General features: G+C 33.9%; 1 protein-coding gene and 1 non-coding gene across 9 annotated transcripts in view; both read right to left on the minus strand.

The window, feature by feature from the left end:
• Snap91 (synaptosome associated protein 91) overlaps positions 1 to 15171 on the minus strand; it is a 110864-nt gene that overhangs the window by 64794 nt on the left and 30899 nt on the right. For all 8 annotated transcript variants that reach the window (XM_063233148.1, XM_063233146.1, XM_063233145.1 and 5 more), the window contains exons 3-7: positions 8744 to 8886; positions 8047 to 8122; positions 7329 to 7431; positions 5463 to 5556; positions 3517 to 3628 (exon numbers count right to left, since the gene is read on the minus strand). In XM_063233148.1, the coding sequence (XP_063089218.1) occupies positions 3517 to 3628; positions 5463 to 5556; positions 7329 to 7431; positions 8047 to 8122; positions 8744 to 8886 (528 nt within the window). The remainder of the gene's footprint in view (positions 1 to 3516; positions 3629 to 5462; positions 5557 to 7328; positions 7432 to 8046; positions 8123 to 8743; positions 8887 to 15171) is intronic.
• On the minus strand, positions 3032 to 3195 carry LOC111758327 (U1 spliceosomal RNA). The gene has a single exon (XR_002792520.2). It is a non-coding gene; the product is annotated as a U1 spliceosomal RNA (small nuclear RNA).

Raw genomic sequence — 15171 nt, forward strand, 5'->3', positions numbered from 1 at the left:
CATTAGATTTATGATATAATTTATAATTTACCAATCTGGGTGAATGTGCCAAAAATTGTGGATTCAAGCCTGAGTATCTTGCAGTGGCTCCCATCTGAAGTACTCTAGCAAATAGCAAGAGCATCACTTAGGATCTGAGTAGAAATGCAAGTTCTCAGGCCCCACCTCACACCTACTGAATTAGAAATTTCGGGGCAGGGTCCCCTATCCAAATTTTAATGAGGCCTCCACATAATCTTGAGAAAGGTCACTGAACACTGCCCAAAGCACTTTTCTTAGTCTTCTGTATGGAGACTTGTACCAGCGTGAATACACACAGGGAAAAAGGGCATATCTAGACAATTTTTAAAAGGCTATATATTTTCAGAGCAGTTTTATCAACATTAAATGGAGAGGACAGAAATGTCTGTTAAAGACTTTGGCCCACTTTAAAAACTGGGCTGTTCATTTTCTTATTGTTGAGTACCTTAAGTTCTTTTTGTATTTGGGTAACAGTCTGTTATCAGATGTTTCTTTTGCAAATGTTTTCTCTTAGTTTGTGGCAAGACTTTCTCTTTTTGGTCTTTTTTGAGATGGGGTCTCACTATGCAGTTCAGGCTGGCCTTGAGCTCACTTTGTAGCCCAGGCTGGTCTTAAACTTGCAAGAATCCTCCCATCTCAGCCTCCTGAGTGCGAGTGCTGGGATTACAGGAGTGAGCCATCATGCCCGGGGATTGAACTCATGACCTAGCGCTTGCCAGGCAGGCACTTATGCCGCTGAGCTAAATCCCCGGCCCCCAAGACTTTCTCTTTTTGATATTTTGTTTCATGGAATAGTTTCTACCTTTAATGAAGTTAAGGTTTTAGATTATTTCTTTCATGGATCATGTGTTTGGTCTTATATCTAAAAAGTCCTATGTACACTTGAAGTCACCTAGGTTTTTGTCTATATTATCTTCTAGGATTTCTATGGTTTTGTATTTATATTTAGGTCTATGATTATTTTAAATTAATTTTGTGAAGGGAGTAAATCTCTTCTAGATTAATATTTTTACATATAAATATTCAACTATTACAACACCATATGATATGAAGATTATCTTATCTTTGTTTATGTCATAGGCCAGTTGGTTATATTGATGTGAATCTACTGGGCTCTCTATTCTGTTGTGTTCATCTAGTTTCTATTTCTTTCCTAAATACCTTACCATCTGATTACTGTAACATTATAGTACTAGGTTTTTAAATTGTGTAGTTTGCATGTTTTAACTTTGTTCTTCTCTGTCAATAGTGTTGCCTATTTTAGATTTTTTGGTTGTCCATATATATTTTATATTCAGTTCGTTGATATCCATATTGTGTGATTGTATTGAACTTATAGATTCAAAAGAACTAATATCTTGACAGTACTGAGTATTCCTAAACATGAACATTTAATATCTCTCTACTTAGTTCTTAAATGTCTTTCATCAGAGTTCTATTGCTTTTCTCATTAAGAGTATATACACAGCTTCTTAGCTTATTCCCAGTTATTTCATGTTTGCTGATGCAAAAGATACATCTTCAATTTCATATCCCACTTATTCATTGTTAGCATATCAGAAAGTGCTCAGTGTTTTGTATATTTACTTTTATCCTGCAACCTGGCTACAATTGTTTGTTAGTTTCAGAAGCTGTTTGGGGTAATTCTTTCAGATTTTCTACACAGATGAATACAGTTTTATTTCTTCATTCCTAACCTGTTATTAAGTCTGTCCTCTTCTTGTCTGATTACCTTAAACAGGACCATCAATATGATGCTAAAAAGTAGGAAGGAGGGAGGATATCCTTTTCCTGTTGCTGATCTCAGTGGAAAAACTTCTAGCTTGTCTTTAAGTATCATGTTAGCTATAAGTTTTTGAAGTTTTTTTTTTTATTAAACTAAGGAAGGTCTATGCTGCTTTCACTGATCCCACTAATTTTGATAAACTGTATTTTAATTTTTATTTGTTCAAAATATCTTAAAATTTCTCCTGAAATTTATTCTCTTGTTCATGGAAGCATGATATTTAATTGTCACTGTTTTGGGATTCTTCAGGTTTTTTGTATCTTTGATATTTTGATTTCTAGATTAATACTGTTATGGTTGGAAAGTGGACATTATTTTTCTTTAAGTTTACTGGTACAATTTAGATACGCACAATGATCACATTTATCGTAGCAGATTTGTACCTGTCTATGATGTATCTCGAGTCCTCTTCTTTTCCCCATTTATCTCCCTTTCCTTTAACCCCTCTTCTCCTTATTCACAAAGCTATTTCCATTTTATCCTCCTTTCCTCATTTTTTCCCCTTCCTTCCTTTCCCTCTGCCCCCTCAACTAGTTTCTTTTCCTTTTGAACAATTTTTTCTTACTTTACAATATCTATTGAACATTTTGATTATTTACACTTTCAGTTTCTCATTCTTTTAAATTCATTAAGGTATATTTTATGGCCCAAATTGTGACCTTCCATGCAGACTTGAGAAGAGCACATAGTATGCTGCTACTGGATAAAACAGTCAGGAGATATCCATTATATTCGGTTGACTGATTTTGAGATCACATCAGTCCTTACTTTTTCCTGCCTGGTGGATCTGTTTACTTCTGACAAGTAATGATGAAGAATAATGACATCTCCAACTTGTAATAGTGGATTCATCCACTTCTCCTGGCATTTCTACAGGTCTTTAGGTCCTGTAGTTTGATGTTTTGTTGCTAGGTAAATACACACTAAGATTATCTGTCTTCTTGGGGAACTGACACTTTAATATCATTATGCAATGCTCTCTTTTCTCCCAAAATCATTTTTGTTCCCTGTCTAAAATTAATACAGCTACTCCTGAAAATTCTTTATAGTTACAATGGGATATGTTTCTCCATGTATTTATTTTACTTTTAATTTGTGTGAGTCTTTATATATAAGGTAGATTTCTTGTAGTTACCATATACCTGAACTTTGTTTTTGATGCAATCTGATAATCTCTTTGTCTTTTAATTGGTGCATTTATTTTATTATTCTTATTTTATTTTTTAGGGCAATATATGAATGCAGTTCCCCACTACCACAAATTATGCAGTCGATTTTTCCACATTTGGGGAAATCACAGAAGTCAGCACATTTAGAGTGCAATGGATAAGCCTTGTCCTGGGAAAACCACCTTTCTGATCATGATATCTCCCCTGCAAGTTAAGTATATTCAGTGCATCCAAACTCCTGAGTTTTTAAGTGATTATAGATACATTAAGTGACACTGACATATTGACATAGACTGATATCTGTTATATTTCTTACTATTTTATATTTTTTGTCCATGTTCTTTATTCTTATTTTTACCTTCTATTCTTACATTCTTAAACTGCCTTGTGTGTGTTTGTGTTTAAGAGATGGTGTCTCACTATATAGCTAAGTTAACTTTACATTCATGGAATCAAGCAATCTTCCTGCCTCAGAGCTCCAAAGTACCTGTGACTACGGAGGTGTAGCACAGTGCCTAGCCCTTTTATAGTTTCACCTACCAAGTAAGTTAATAACTCCATCATTGTAGCAAGCAAAAAGTTTGATAAGATCTTTGAAAAGAAGCATAAATGCAGCATTTATGACACCATTTGTTAGTTCATTTGGATGCACCTAGGAAAAGACAAAAATTTAATGTTAGTTGTATAGCATCAAATCAGTATTTTCTCAAATCATATTAAAATGTCTCAAATAATAACTAAAAAATTCATATTCTACACATGTTGGGTGATTTTTTAAAAGTTTTATTTAAAAGGAAAAAGAGAAAAAACAAAACAAAACAAAGCAGTGTAAGGGTACAAGTAATACAGAACTACAAAAAAAAAAAACAATAAGGAAATCACCAGTTAATAGATTACACATTATCATAGTTGTTCAACTATGACATCATAGTTAGAGGTAGTTGTTCAAGTCACAGTATCAAAGCATACAAAGGGGTAATTATTTTAACAACCTAAGAATATCAAAAGATGCATTGCAAATGTTGTTGCTTCAATTTAAATCTATACAGTTAGACCTATCACTCAAAAGACATACACTTCTTTTTGACCAATGATACACAAATCACTCAAAGCCAGTTTTCAACATTCAGTCTTTTGCTATAGTATATCTCTTCCATTTCTCCTACTTTATGTCTCTGTAAAATGGACCAGTCTCTGAAGGCCCCAGAGGAAGAATAGCGTCCAGAGTATCTTACTCAGCTCCCTTTCAAATACTTCCTAAGACTGGTAGTCATTCACTCACGTACTACAATAGATACTCTATTGGCAACACAGAAAAAAATAATTTCTCCTCACTCCCCAGTCCTTTTTCACAACTCCTCAGCTTGCTTTTTTCCCCTCTATACAACATTTCCTCTTTAAGGAAGAACCCTAACTAAGGGCAGGGAAAACAAATAAAAACATAGGAATAAAAAGAAAAAAAGTTAAGCAATTACACAGGAATCTAAAAATGTATTTATTGTAAAATCTGTCAAAAGAACAGTAATACAATTTGCTGATTTTACTGAAATGTGACAGAATTTAGGTGTTACAAGAGCTCAATGATAGACTAAACCACATAATCTTAACAGAGACTTTAAGCTACTAATATTTGAGCAAAGTGTTTAGGCAACCACCAAAATACAGAAAAAGCTGACAATGTGAGTTAAGAATTTTCCTACATGTAAAATAGGTATTATTTTCATGACTCAGATTTTTAAAACTTTTAATTATGAGCTAGCTGTAAGAAGTAATACAGAGATCCCACATATCATCTGCTAAGTTTCTTCCAAACATAATACCTTACAAAGTGATTGTTTTATAACTATAGTTAATCACAATCCAGATACTAACAATGCAATCAATAGATCTTATTCCAATTTTGCTAGAGAATGTGTACTAATTTGTGTGCGTGTGTGTGTGTGTGTGTGTATGTGTGCCCATGTCTTTAGTTTCATACAATTTTATTATTTGAGTGAATTGGTTTATCTACTGTCAAAACTGACAGACATATGATTTTAAGAGACAAATCACACTAATATTTCCAGGAAGGACTCAAAGTTACTGATGATAAAACAAAAATAATTATCTTTAGTGGGAAGTGTCAGTGGAGAAATCCACAGAAAACCCAGCAGATCAAGTCATCTACTGGCCCGCACGTACAATCATGCAGACACCTCATTTGTCAAGCCCATCAGACAGCCATCGTCCCACTAAGAACATAAATATCCAAGAGTTCAGTGTTTGAATTTTTCTGTAACTTAAGTGAAAACCTGGCACACTGCTTGCAAAATCTGGGGAAACCTAGATCATCTCTATAACAGCCTGAACTAAGTATTCACCTCATTCATTTAAATGAGGAAGATCTCAAGCTGCCTCCCAAGAAACCTCTGGATTTGCATACAGCTCACCTTCAAAGGAAAGACAATATTGATTATGCAAGAAACACTTTTTGATGAGATACATACATCAAATTCAAGCAGCGCATCAATCTGTCCCTGTAGTATTGGCATACTCTTTAGTAGCTTTTCAGGAGCCATTGTCCTCATTACACCATCAGCCCTGTAATAGTATTTAAAAAGCAAAGGATTAAACTCCCTGGTATATGGAAAATTCAGTACCACAGGTATTGTTCTAAACTGCCTCATCTCAGTTTCCTCGTTAATGTTGCAGGACCTTTAGGAGACACTAAGCGGTTGTGGCTGTTTCTCATTTCCGTCTTACCTCCTTCTGTGCATTTACATTCCTCAACCACGCAGGCAAAGCCTTCTCTTTTTAATTTTTATTTTTGTTTTATTTTGTTTTTAATTATACTGGGAATCAAACTCATGAACCTGAGCCTGCCAGGCAGGCGCTGTGCCACTGAGCGGTATCCCCGGCCCCAGGCAACACTTTCCTTGTACACTATTCTCAGGAACAAAGCAATACTCTCTGGATAGCAGGGGCCATCTGAATTTCTCAATCGATTTAAAAAAAAAAAAACTTCAACAGAAGGAAAGTGGTAAAAATATGCTTTCTAAAAGGGCAGTTTTTCTTTTATGAGAAAACATGCCTTGGAAGTTTATGAACCCTATAGGACTGGGAATACCCTTTGTGATACTAACAAACAAATGAAGAAAAACACATGCCGAAAGGACAGGCTGCCAAAATGCAGGTAAGATTTTAGTAGCAGGCATCAGAATGGAAGTTGGTGCTGAAAAGGGAATCAGAGGCGTGCGTGTGCCCTGTACCCATATACCTACCCTACACCCAGCTCCTCGGAAGGAGCTCCTACCTCCAGTGGTGGTCAAGGAGCAAACAGTGTTGCTGTAACTGAGAAAAATACCCAGGTGACAAGGACAGGCTTGTAATGGCAACTCTTGGAGTCTCTCCCACCCCAGTGGCGGGGAAACCATTCCAGAGTGTCCGTAAGTGTCCAGTAGGAGTGCAGGCCATACATCTATTTTGGAAAGCCCACACTATAGCACAGAACATCGAAAAGTACATATGGCCATGTAAGAAGTCAGAGGGACTTCTAGTAAGAACTAAAATCAGCTCTAGTGAAAAGGAAATGGAAGAAAAAAGCCAATTCTATAAAATATTCACTCACAGGAAACTGAATTTTTTTGAATATCAAAGTTCATATTTTTCATTACCATGATTAAAAAGTAGTTCAGAATTAAGGTAAAATATTACAAAGATAGTTATACCTTCTCATTTGGTTTCTTGAAACTAAAACATTAAAGCTTCTTCCCATTATTTCAAGTTAGGAACAGACAAAAGATCTGTATAAACTTCTGGATGAATAATTTTGATTAAACTCAAATATCTATTTAGAAGGAAGTAAATTATAATTATGGATTAAAATTCAAATATTTTTGTTTTAATGTTTTCAATCAGCGGTTGTTATCAATAATTAATTGCACTATGACATGCATGTGTTTCCTAGGACATATCAGCTTTCAAAAACTGATCATCATACATATAAGTTCATTCTCACCTCAATCAAACACACAGAAATAGGTATTAAAGACATTTAGATGTCTAAGAATTTCAAGTTGAGGGGCTGGGGATTTAGCTCGGCAGCATAAAGAACAATTTCAAGTTAATTTTAAAATCTTATTAATCTTATACTATGTAAACATTAAGTAGAAAATCATATTTTTCTGCATGAAGATACTAATAAAATAATACATATTCCAACTTCAAGGCTAACTTTATTGAGCTGCTTCTTCAGCTGATTATAAACTGGTTTCATGATCAAAATTAATGGGTATATAAGCTGAGTTAAAGTAAGTCAAGTAGACCTAGAGAACTCTGCTGCTCAAATAAATGTATGAAGATAGACAACTTACCCTTTCTTCACTCTGGCAAAATCAAATGCCATCTGTCTGTATGAAAAAGCCTTTTCATTTAAATACCTACTATAGCGCCTTATGAAGGTAGACATGTCATAACCTGAGAGAGAAGGGGAAAAAAATCGATAAAATACTTTCAACTGTCTTTTGCATAGCTATTTCTTTAATCCTTCAAATATATACAGTTCTAGGACAAGGTCAAAAAGTGTATCTGCAGGACTCATTTAAAATTCTATTTCTAGGAGAAAATAGTTTTGGCATATGACTTTTCTTGACCTTCTTTGTATACAATTTCTTTTGTAATTATTACTTGTGTTTCTTTTTTTCATGGTTTCAAATAAGTCTGTGTCATACGTGTTAGCACAACCATCTAACGACAGTCTGTTTGATATGTTTATGCATAACACATGACCAGTAAACATAATGAACAAATGACCTAAATCTATTAATCTAGAAGAAAAAATTTCTTTAATACTACAATCTTTTAAAATTTAGAAGGCATCTTTATCATTTCCTACACCTTCATAAACAGTGAGTCTAGCATTCCCAATGTTACTTTTTAAAGTGAACACGGTAAATTTGAACAAAATATAATGTTTTATGTGTTGAGTTTAAAGATATCAATTAAATGACTTTGGATTAATAACTGTACATGGAAACATAAAGAATTATCAACAATATGCATATAAATATATAAAACTTTTCATATTCTCACCATGGGATCCACTTTTGTCCAAAAAATTACTGAGATTGAACAGTGTATTTCTAGAGGCCAAATACTGAATAAATCTCTGAAAAACAAAAGCTAGAATTAAAAAATTTCATATTCTCAAATCATACCTTTAAATTATTTTTGACATTTAAGGGAAATTTTACAAATTTTCATTATGTTCTATTATTTAATTACAAAGATTTCCATTCTGCTGAATTTCTCAAAGAGGGAGGGTTAGAACCCATACAAACACTGGATTAGAATTAAATTGTATAAGCTTTTATTTCTGTATTTAGGAAACATTATAAATTTAATAAGATTCAGTAGATATTCCATATAAAATAATTTTATCAGTATTTTTCAAAGTTCAGTATTTTATGAAAGTTATTTTCATTTAGAGGCACGAAGATCATTTCTTGTGGGAAAATAATTTTAGTGTTCCTTTCTTCTAACACTTTTCCTTGCTAACAGGTTTATATAGTATATACATTTCAGGCACCAATAATGTTTCATACTTTAGTATCTCTAAGACAAAAACTAAAAATTGATTTTAAAAGATAGATAAGTGAAAGACTAAAATTATACACCAGATGATTTTGTAGATTTCTCATCTTAGTGAAAATTAAAAGGTTCTCAAACAATACTATATTCTTCCATAAATGCTTCCATTTCTCCCCCCAAAGGTTGTTTTCTTAGTTACCTCATTTCCATGCACCATGAGATGATGTGTTGTCACTAAAGCTTTAAATACAACCACCCAGCTACTGTTTGTTGCCCGCTCAAAGAGTGTGTCGGCCATCTGAGGAATATTAACATTGGTTTCATTGGTAGCCTGGATCAAATCTATGAAAACAGGAGATATGATATTAACCACTACTTACATTTGATCGAAATATTCACTTCATACTTTAAACATTTACTCATCTTTATTAAACTGTGGCTTCAAAATTACTTTGACTAGTATTTTTTTTGGTCTTTTTGAGACAGGGTCTCACTATGCAGTTCAGGCTGGCCTTGAGCTCGCTTTGTAGCCCAGGCTGGTCTCGAACTCGCAATAATCCTCCTGCCTCAGCCTCCTGAGTGCTGGGATTACAGGAGTGAGCCACTATGCCCGGCTATTTGACTAGTATTTTTAAAAAATAGAACAGTAACATTTTTACATACAGGTATTTCAATGAATTCTTTTCTGTGTCTTTTTTTTGAATTTTATCATTTGTTGGTATTGACATGATGTTTTTAAAATCATAAAATCCAGATCTAAGCCTCATGTTAATCTTTGTTAACTGATCCAAGTGCAATTCCTCAACACATGTAGACTTTTATCATATACACTATCTGAAGGTAAACACATAAATATACTTTTTGGAACATGATCACTAAAAGCATACTTTACTTTGATTTTAATTTTAAAGAGTGCCAATAAACACATTTGTGGGTGGCAGAATGAGAGCAAACAGTAAGAGAATTCTATTATGTAAAGCTAAGCTTTCACAGAACATCATGCATACGTTAAACTACCATGATTTGAGATGAATTCCTAAGCGAGCAAACAATTATAAAACATTCACTGCCCACATCTGCATATTAATAAGGTTCCAGGTAGAGAGTATGGTACATAAGTGGTCAGCAGGGGTGCTCTGTGTTAGTTCAGAAAGTGCCTGGTGTCAAACAGCAACGTCAACTAAAGATCAAGTACTCAGAAACAGAATCTAGCAACACTGGGACAGTGCAAACTTGAGTACTTCCAGCAATACAGACTGACCTCTTCAGGATAACAGATACTGTAACACTTCTGTTACAGACTACACCTAGTGTGCAGAAAAGCTACCTGTGATATGCCAGCTCCTAGGAAATCTAATGCAGCCAAAGCAAAGGAAAACCCTTCTTCTCCTTCCTCATTCAAAATCCCTATTCCATAAAATTAAAGTATATACGTTTAATGCATTCCCATATTTCACAATGAGTTTAAAAAATTTGACACTCCATTACTAAAAGAGTTCTTACCAACTAGACTTAAACATCACTAATGTTCTGAACTTTAAAAGAACTAGACATTTCTTTTCCTTTATTTCAAATTCCAGTTATCATCCCCACCAACAGATTTTAACAATAATTTCTTTTACTGCAATTTTATTCATCTTTTAAGAAAGCTTTCCTGCAGTCTTTTTTCAAATGCAGCTCCCTGTGCCCTCCCTCTGCTTTAAAGCCAGGGGTATTCTGTTCTTGCTGGCTGTTCATACTGGATGGGAACCTGGGACACCAAAGTTCCCTGAAGATGGAAACTATCATTCATGCCAATGTCTGTTTCCTGTACAATGCTTTAGACTACTGTGCATAATAAATGCTTGTTAAGTAAAATGTTCAGGAAACATCTTTCACCCCAAAATATAAATTCTTTGTAAAAGAAAACTCATTATAATACTGTTTTCTGAAACATCAACATGGAGTATTTCATACCTGAAATTCTGAGCCAACTAAAAGTATTTCTATTTATTCATTTATTGACTGGGCTCTGGAGATACAGAGAATGATGATGACAGACACTCTTCTGCATGATGAAACAGTAAACATTAATTTCATTACATCTTTTCAATTTTTATTAGTATATGTACACAGTATTATATATATATATATACATATATAGTACACAGTGATTATCCTCCTTGTGGGGAGTTGGTACACGTACATGGTACATGTGCCTTATCCCCCCTTCTCTTCACTCTCTGTCCCCTCCTCCCTCCCTCCATCTCTTGGTCATATAAAAGAAACTATGCAGTATTTAAGCCGTGTGTCTGATTTATTTCACTTACATCACAGTCTCTCGATGCATCCATTTTTCTGCAAGGGACTCAAGTTTCTACTTAGATCTTCACCTCAAGTACTTGCTTTTTTTGATACAGAGTCTCACTATGTTGTTCAGTAATAAGGAAACAGATATATCTGTATCTATCTAATACATATATAAATAATAAAGAAATCCATACAAGAGATCAGTTTTTAAAAAAAGGCAAATGATAGAATAAAAACCTAAGTCCAGAACTCAGCACAGAGCTGGTTAGATGTATAATTCTGAACAAATTATCTCACTAGGCACTCATATTTGAAATGGGGGTAATAATTACTAACTTTTAGAACATTATATGATTACAAACTGTCTGAACAAGTAGGCACCCAGAATCTAAGACTATAATGGAGTTATTAGGAAAAAATGTATTGAGAGAGAAAGTTCAGTGAGAGCAGAGTAAGACGGACATTTTTAACAGATGTGCAGAGTGCTGATGCTTTAGGAGGCTTGTGTCCCTGGAGAGCTGCGGTAGCTAAACACCGTGTATGTGAGGATAGGTGAGGAGTGGGACTTAAAACTGAGCCAGTGAGGAATCTCATGCACTACACTGACGAGTTTGAATTTTGTCCTCAGGACAAAAGGAAGCCACTTCTAGTGACTACTAAATATTACCTGCAAAGTATAATAAAGGTACAGGACAAGGAACAATCACCATTACAGGGTAACATACTGAAAAAGAAAGGAAGCTAGAAAGCTCAGTTGAAGATCAGAAATAATATAAAACTAAACTAATGAAAAGTCAGTGAAGATTGAATGAGGTAACAAAGGAAACAAAGATATTAAGTACAACTTAGTGTGTTTGCAGGGAGGCAAGTATATATTAGAGGTAAACATAAAGACTAATTCTGAACAATTCCAGATTTCTGGTCTTGGGGCCCAGTGAAAGCTGTTTGCTGGAAGTGGAAAAAAGTTGCTTTCAGGGGAGATATAAACTATTTTAGACATGCTAAACTTGAAAGAACTATTGGAGATCCAAACTGAGATGTCTGACAGAGGAGTAGAAATACATTTTAAAGCTCTGGAGAAACATTTGGTCTAGACAGAAAGTTGAGAGTAATTGGGAATTAACAGAAATTGAAACTATGCATTTAAAAGAAGTAATTCAAATAGCAAACAAAAAAATGAAAATTACATGTGCCAATAAGAATAAAAGTTAAGAAAGTGGAGTATAGGGACAAAGTAGAGAGAATTCTAGGAAAGTGAAACAGTGGAACCCATCAAGAACACCAAAAACTTCAAGAAGCAATTAGTGATCACAAGTGTTTAGCTATAGAAAATCCCAGGGAGCCAAAGTGTAAGAACAGAATATGTGAATGAAAGATTGCTACTACATTTGGCAGAGGAAGATCAAAGCTCGAGCTCGTTGGATGTAAGGAATAAATAACCAACAACAATGGGAAACATTTAAACGTATTTGAGGCAAGGAGAAAAAGTCTAAAACGGGTGTCAAAAATAAAAGTATACATGACTTATGAGAAAACTTAAGGGCTGAATGAGCTCTAAAATCCAGGGCTTCGGGCTCACGTGCCAAGATTAGTCTCAGAGGGAAGAGTCACACAGGAAGTGTTGGGAATGGCTGCTCTGAATGCAAGAATGATGGCAGTTAGTCTGCTGAGAATGTCTTTGATGAAGCAGCAAAGTTGTTAATTTCCTTAAATCTTAAGCCCAATCTTTTTGAGAGATGGTCTTGCTATGTTTCCCCAGATTGTTCTTTAATTCCTGGGCTCAAATGATCCTCCTGCTTCAGCCTCATGAATAGCTAGCAGTAATGGCATGTGCCTGGCTATTATAATTATCTTTTTACTATTGTATGTCAGGGATTAGCAAACTACAGATTGGTGGGAACATTTGGCCTGATTTCTGTTTTTGTTAAAATCTTATTGGAACATAGCAATATTGCTGTATTTATATATTGTCTGAGGCTGTTTTCCTCGTAGTTGAATAGTTATTAGTACTCAACTCGAGCTCAATTTAGTAATGATAACAGTTGACTAGTTAATATAGTTGATAAGTTGTTAACATAGTTGATAAGTTGTTAACATAGTTGATAAGTTGTTAACATAGCTGAACATAACATAGTTGAATTAGTAACACTCAACTCAAGCTCAACTCAGTGACCCACAAACCTAACTTATTTACTGTCTGATCCTTTATAGAAAATGTTTGCTGACAGGGCTGGAGGTTTAGCTCAGTGGTGTAAGTGCTTGCTTGGTAAATGCAAGGTCATGAGTTCAATCCCTGGCACCAAAAAAAAAAAAAAAAAAACAAAAAAAAAACCTTTGCTGATTGCATCTATTTTACTAATTGGAAAGTCTGCCTAACAAGGATTCGTGATGCGTAACAAAGATCAGTGGCTGTCTGATCATGGGCTTTCTGAAGCCCATGATCAACTTGTTGTGGGAAACAATTTGTTTTTTTGGACAATTTTAATTTTAAAAAATGCTTGACAGACTTTATAATGACTCAGACTTGGTATTAAGCAGCAGTTACTTTCTCAGAAATAAAAAAAAAGTGCGATTGTAACTTCAAAAAAGTGACAGTACTGGTTGAATTTTGAAATAATGAAATTTGATCTTACAAATGAAAACTATTCAAATGAAAATTTTTACAAACCCATCTGCCACATAAGCTTGACAGCTTTCTCATTTATACTGACTTCTCTGATATCACTGATGGCATTCATAAGTATCATTTATTGATAATTATGTGATCTAATGTGTCAACATTTGAAAAATGTGAGTAATAGTTTCCATATGATTAGTGCATAATGTTAGTAAAAGATCCATTTAAAGTATAAGGCAAAAAAGAAAGTACAAGGCAGACTAATAATTTTAATGTAATTGAATACAAAAGGGAGATTCAACACTGCAACTTAACTTATCACTTGGAGAGTTGTGTAGTACAAAGACAAATATCCAACATTTTCTTTAAAAGCCTATTTAAAAGAATTCTCATTTTCCAGCTGCATATCTTTATGAGGTCACATTTTATTCATATATTTCAAATAAAACAATATATCCCAACAGAATACAGGAAAAGATATAAATATTAGTCTTCTACCAGGAAAGACATTAACGAGATTTGTGAAAATATAAAACAATACTACTTTCTTGTTGTTGATTACATTCAGAGTAATATTTTCTATAAAAATGTACTTGTGTTAGCATGTCAAAGGTTTATTATATTTAAAAGTATTTCAAACCTTTTCTGCTTTAATTTTTAAGGCAGTAAATGTATTATGTAAACAAAAACTCTGAATTTCTCAATCATAAAAGGCTCCTGAAAGTAGTTTGACAGCTTCTATTTTCATATACACCTAGAAACAGAATTTCTCAGTTGTACGGTATGCACATATTTAATTTTAAGGTTTTTTTTTTACATAGTGACAACATAAATTATGTTCTCAGTACTAGATTTTATGTTTCTACTGCTCAATTTCCTCACAAAATAAATGGTTCCCATTTCAAGAATTTTTAAAAAGTTAAAATAAGAACTATAGCTATACATGGAGAAAAATTTCTTGAAAATTGAGTGTGTCCAAATGCTTTATATCTGTCATATTTGTTTAGATGTCAAAGTTTTAGTTGAACTTCAGAAAATGTATCTGGTAGCTTTTTGATAGTTTAAAAATAGCTTCATTAAAATATAGTTGACACAGAAATAGCATGTATTTAAAGTATATTATTTAGTAAGCTTGAATAAAGATGAGTTCAAAAAATTATCACCAAAATCAACATAGTGAATATGTTCATTGCTCTCAATGGTTTTTTGCTCTTAAAATTCTTCCTTCATACCCTTGCCCATTCTCCTTCCTGCCTGTGTCTTAGCAACCACAAATTTTCATCTGCACAAATTAGTTTGTCATAAAGAGAAATTATTTTCTCGGGTGGGAAGGAGGTCTGGGTTCTTTCATTAAATATAATTGAGATTTATCATTATTGCATATATCAAGTTTCTAGCTTTTTACTGCTGAGGAGTTTTCTATCAATAAACAGGCCAAAACTGTTGATTCATTTACCAATTAATGAACACTGGGGTGATTTCAGTTTTGGGCTATAACACACACAGCTGCTATGTGCATTTATATACAATTCTTTGTATATAAATAGATATATGCATTATTTTCCCTTGGATAATTGCCTGGGAATACATTGAGTCATTTTGGTGTTTAAGAAACTATTTTGAAAATGCTTATGTCATGTGACATTACCACAGCAGTGTATGAGCATTTCAATTGCTGAACATCTTTCCAGGACTAAGTATGGTCTGTTAAAATTTTTACC

This window comes from Cavia porcellus, unplaced genomic scaffold (assembly GCF_034190915.1).
Source record: "Cavia porcellus strain 051 isolate PalLab524CR breed Dunkin Hartley unplaced genomic scaffold, mCavPor4.1 scaffold_22, whole genome shotgun sequence".
NCBI lineage: Eukaryota > Metazoa > Chordata > Mammalia > Rodentia > Caviidae > Cavia > Cavia porcellus.